Source organism: Thamnophis elegans, chromosome 15, assembly GCF_009769535.1.
Source record: "Thamnophis elegans isolate rThaEle1 chromosome 15, rThaEle1.pri, whole genome shotgun sequence".
In the NCBI taxonomy this organism is placed as follows: Eukaryota; Metazoa; Chordata; class Lepidosauria; order Squamata; family Colubridae; genus Thamnophis; species Thamnophis elegans.
In genome coordinates, this window is record NC_045555.1 from 45,533,100 (window position 1) to 45,538,553 (window position 5,454).

Sequence of the window (5,454 nt, forward strand, 5' to 3'; positions counted from 1 at the left end):
AGAGGTGGAGGATGGAAGCCGTGGAGCACATGATGTCGAAGGCCACCCAGGTGTCGCAGAAGTGTCTCCCAAAGAGCCACGCCCCACCTGCCACTTCCGTCACCGCTTTCCAGGGCATGACCAGCAGTCCTACGCAAAGGTCAGACAAGGCCAGCGAGAGCACGAACCAGTTGGTGGCTCTGGTCCGCAAGTGGGGGAAACGGAGGACAGCCAGGCACACCACGCTGTTACCCACCAGGGTGCTGAGCACCAACAGCGACAGCAAGCATCCCGCCAACACCCTCAAGCCACTGAGTGGGCCCCGGGGCTCCCAGGCCTCCCAGCTGTGGTTGGAGGTATTCTCCATCGGGGAAGGTCTTTCTCGTTCTCCTTTTCTTCTTTGGAAAAAAAAACCTGTGCCTCCACGAGCCCAAATTTGGTGGGGACCCGTAGGGGACCTGGGCAACGTGGACTCGCTAGCAGATCCACAAGGCCAGCATCTTCTAATCAGGATCAGGATCAGAACCACAAAATTGGAAGGGACTTGGATATCTTCTCAGAGCTGTGATGGCGCAGTGGTCAGAGTGCAGTACTGCAGCCTACTTCTGCTGACTGCCGGCTGCCTGCAAAATTTCGGCGGTTGGAATCTCACCAGCCTCAAAGGTTGACTCAGCCTCCCGTCCTTCCGAGGTGGGTCAAATGAGGACCCGGATTATTGGGGGGCAAATAGGCTGACTCTGTAAAACCGCTTAGAGAGGGCTGTTAAAACCACCTCTGAAGCAGCATATAAGTCTAAATGCTGTTGCTATTCTAGTTCAATCCCCGCTCAAACCGTTCCAGGCAAACGCTTGTCCAGCTTCTTAAAAACCTCCAGGGAGGTTTTGACTTCTGGAGGACAAGCCCTTGGTTAGGAAGCTTCTCCTCAATCCCAGCTTGCCTCTGTCCTTGATCAGCTTCAATCCCTTGTTTCGCCTCCTGGTGCTTTGAAAAAGAAGTTGATCTTAATTGTGCCTCTTCTTGGTGGCAGCAGCTACCTCAAATCCTGGGGTAACAACTGCTCTCCTAACCACCCTTCATCATGACCACCAGCCAAGGGAGGCTTCTTTGAGGGTCTGCCTTCATCCTCGAGAGTCATCCAAAGGCCATGCAGACTGGAAGAAAGACGGGCAGAGAAGCGTCTCCTGGCTGCGTTCCCTTCCCTTCCCAAACTTTCCTGCCTTGAGTTCGGCTCCCAGGCGGAGGGTCTTGGAGGAAATAGCCGGCTCCTTCCCCAGCTGGAGAGCGGTCGGGGCTGGTGCCGGAGCCGCTGGGGATGCTACGAAATCCGGGCAGCTCTGTGGCTCCCTCGAGGCGGAGGCAAGCCGAGGGGATGGGGGCGAAAGAAGGAGCCAGTCCCGGGGGCGACCGATGCGCCCACGAACCAGGTTAGCGCTTTGCTGCCGGCGTCTCGCTTGGAGGGGCTTGCGGTGGAAAGAACGGGGAGATGCCTTCCCTTCGCCGGGTCTAAGAAACCCATCCAGAATAAGAAGAATATTCTCCGCTCTTTTCTATCCTGAGTATCGTGGGAGGCAGGCAGAGATTCGACAGGTGCAGCGTTCCGCTCTGGTGAGTAGGAAGGGGAGTGGGGGGGGCGACAAGCTCGCTGCCTTAATGCAGGGGTCTCCAACCTTGGCCACTTTAAGCCTGGAGGACTTCAAGTCCCAGAATTCCCTAGCCAGCTTTGCTTTCTGGGAGTTGAAGTCCTCCAGGATTAAAATTGGCTGGAGAATTCTGGATGTTGAAGTCCCCCAGGCTTAAAGTTGGCTGGAGAATTTTGGGAGCTGAGGTCCTCCAGGATTAAAGTTGGCTGGGGAATTCTGGGAGTTGAAGTCCTCCTGGATTAAAATTGGCTGGGGAATTCTGGGAGTTGAAGTCTGCCAGGCTTAAAATTGGCTGGGGAATTCTGGAAGTTGAAGTCCTCCAGGATTAAAGTTGGCTGGGGAATTCTGGGAGTTGAAGTCCGTCAGGCTTAAAGTTGGCTGGGGAATTTTGGGAGCTGAGGTCCTCCAGGATTAAAGTCGGCTGGGGAATTCTGGGAGCTGAAGTCCGTCAGGCTTAAAGTTGGCTAGGGAATTCTGGGAGTTGAAGTCTGCCAGGATTAAAATTGGCTGGGGAATTCTGGGAGCTGAAGTCCTCCAGGATTAAAATTGGCTGGGGAATTCTGGGAGCTGAAGTCTGCCAGGCTTAAAATTGGCTGGGGAATTCTGGAAATTGAAGTCCTCCAGGCTTAAAGTTGGCTGGGGAATTCTGGGAGTTGAAGTCTGCCAGGCTTAAAATTGGCTGGCGAATTCTGGAAGTTGAAGTCTGCCAGGATTAAAATTGGCTGGAGAATTCTGGGAGTTGAAGTCTGCCAGGCTTAAAATTGGCTGGGGAATTCTGGGAGTTGAAGTCCTCCAGGATTAACGTTGGCTGGGGAATTCTGGGAGCTGAAGTCCGTCAGGCTTAAAATTGGCTGGGGAATTCTGGGAGTTGAAGTCCTCCAGGATTAAAATTGGCTGGGGAATTCTGGAAATTGAAGTCCTCCAGGCTTAAAGTTGGCTGGGGAATTCTGGGAGTTCAAGTCATCCAGGGTTAAAGTTGGCTGGGGAATTCTGGGAGTTGAAGTCTGCCAGGATTAAAGTTGGCTGGGGAATTCTGGGAGCTGAAGTCCTCCAGGATTAAAGTTGGCTGGGGAATTCTGGGAGTTGAAGTCTGCCAGGCTTAAAATTGGCTGGGGAATTCTGGAAGTTGAAGTCCTCCAGGCTTAACGTTGGCTGGGGAATTCTGGGAGTTGAAGTCTGCCAGGCTTAACGTTGGCTGGGGAATTCTGGAAATTGAAGTCCTCCAGGCTTAAAGTTGGCTGGGGAATCCTGGGAGCTGAAGTCTGCCAGGCTTAAAATTGGCTGGGGAATTCTGGGAGTTGAAGTCCTCCAGGTTTAAAGTTGGCTGGGGAATTCTGGGAGCTGAAGTCCTCCAGGATTAAAATTGGCTGGGGAATTCTGGGAGCTGAAGTCCTCCAGGCTTAACGTTGGCTGGGGAATTCTGGGAGTTGAAGTCTGCCAGGCTTAAAATTGGCTGGGGAATTATGGAAATTGAAGTCCTCCAGGCTTAAAATTGGCTGGGGAATTCTGGGAGTTGAAGTCCTCCAGGCTTAAAGTTGGCTGGGGAATTCTGGGAGTTGAAGTCCCCCAGGCTTAACGTTGGCTGGGGAATTCTGGGAGTTGAAGTCTGCCAGGCTTAACGTTGGCTGGGGAATTCTGGAAATTGAAGTCCTCCAGGCTTAAAGTTGGCTGGGGAATCCTGGGAGCTGAAGTCTGCCAGGCTTAAAATTGGCTGGGGAATTCTGGGAGTTGAAGTCCTCCAGGTTTAAAGTTGGCTGGGGAATTCTGGGAGCTGAAGTCCTCCAGGATTAAAATTGGCTGGGGAATTCTGGGAGCTGAAGTCCTCCAGGCTTAACGTTGGCTGGGGAATTCTGGGAGTTGAAGTCTGCCAGGCTTAAAATTGGCTGGGGAATTATGGAAATTGAAGTCCTCCAGGCTTAAAATTGGCTGGGGAATTCTGGAAATTGAAGTCCTCCAGGCTTAAAGTTGGCTGGGGAATTCTGGGAGTTGAAGTCCTCCAGGCTTAAAGTTGCCTAGGTTGGAGACCCCTGGAATGCACAATTGTAATACCTTACATTTATTTATTTATTTTTAAAAAACCTACTGGATTGAAATGTCAACTGATGCCAAATGGGTCAATGGAAGTTTAACCCTGTGAGGAAAGGGCAAAACCAGTTTAGGGGCCCTTATCCAGTCCAAGCCAGCAATTCCCTTCAACGGGATAATAATGACAGAATTAAAACAGAAGAACAGAGTTGGAAGGGACCTCAGAGGTCTTCTAGTCCAACCCCTGGCTCAAGCAAGGAGACCCTGTACTATTTTCGAACAAACAGTTGTCCAGTCCAGTGGTGAAATTCATTTTTTTTTACTAGCGGTTCTGTGGGTGTGGCTTGGTGGGCGTGGCAGGAGGATATGACAAGATCTGCATTCCCTCCCGGCTCTGGGGCCAGCCAGAGGTGATCTTTGCTGGTTCTCTGTGGCGCAGTGGTTAAATGCAGCACTGCAGGCTACTTCAGCTGACTGCAGTTCTGCAGTTCGGCGGTTCAAATCTCACCGGCTCAGGGTTGACTCAGCCTTCCATCCTTCCGAGGTGGGTAAAATGAGGACCCAGATTGTTGTTGGGGGCGATATGCTGACTCTGTAAACCACTTAGAGAGGGCTGAAAGCCCTATGAAGTGGTATATAAGTCTAACTGCTATTGCTACTCAAAATTTCCACTACCGGTTCTCCAGAACCTGTCAGAACCTGCTGGATTTCACCCCTGGTCCAGTCCCTTCTTAAGTGGCAGAAGTTCAATGTGCAATGTTCAATGTTACCTGTCTTGATTGTCAAGAAGGGAGATAAACCACCGATCTCGGGGAAAGACCGAAAAGCGAGTCAATCTGACCCTCCCTCCTTCGCACAAAAGCACCCAGTTTTTCGGTGGATCTTATCGTAGCCCTGAAATCACCCTGAGGGTTTTTTAATCTGTGCTATTGTGGGTTTTGAAAGGAGAGACAGCAGTTAATCTGATTAGAAAAATGGTTTCCTGAATGGTGGTTAGCCATATTCCGCTCAATGGTTCGTTTGTCTTGCGATTCGGAGACTTTATTGCTCCCATCTCTCAGGAGAAAATTATACCAGCCTGACATTTGCTTCCTTGATTGGCCGTCTCTATCCTGATTTTGTTACTCCTGGTCCCTGCAAGTTAATAGATGACAGAGCTAAACACATTTTACATCCCCTGAAATGGGGCCGGCATGTGAAAATGCTCCTTTAAAACCAGAATAGCTAAGAGTCTCACTTCTGGATTAGACATCAAATGAAAACACTACAATTCATGTTTAGCATCATTTGCATCTTTCAAAAATTGTGTATATATATATATATATATATATATATATATATATATATATATATATATATATATATATATATATATATATATATATATAAATACGGAGCAGAAAATACATAAATATATAAATAGATATTTATTTGCAGGAATTAGATATGTCTACTGTAAAAAAGAAAGGGATGTGGTGGCTCAGTGGCTAAGACACTGAATTTAAGAGCCGAGAGTGGCGCAGTGGGTAGAGTGCAGTACTGCAGGCCACTTCAGCTGACTGTTATCTGCAGTTCGGTGGTTCTAATCTCACCGGCTCAAAGTTGACTCAGCCTTCCATCCTTCCGAGGTGGGTGAAATGAGGACCCAGACTGTGGGGGCAATATGCTGACTCTGTAAACTGCTTAGAGAGGGCTGAAAGCCCTATGAAGCTGTATATAAGTCTAACTACTATTGCTATTGCTATTGCTACTCTAACTTTTGCTTTTGATGGTTTCCCCTGGCTTTCCCAAGCGGCCTATCACTTATCAC

The 5,454-nt window shown here is 49.4% G+C and overlaps 1 protein-coding gene across 1 annotated transcript in view; it reads right to left on the reverse strand.

Annotated features, from left to right (window-relative positions):
- LOC116518360 (D(1) dopamine receptor-like) overlaps positions 1-346 on the reverse strand; it is a 1,320-nt gene extending 974 nt beyond the window's left edge. Inside the window, exon 1 of the mRNA XM_032231694.1 lies at positions 1-346. This exon is cut by the window's left edge and continues 974 nt beyond it. Within this exon, the coding sequence (XP_032087585.1) occupies positions 1-346 (346 nt within the window).
- Positions 347-5,454: the final 5,108 nt, after the last annotated feature.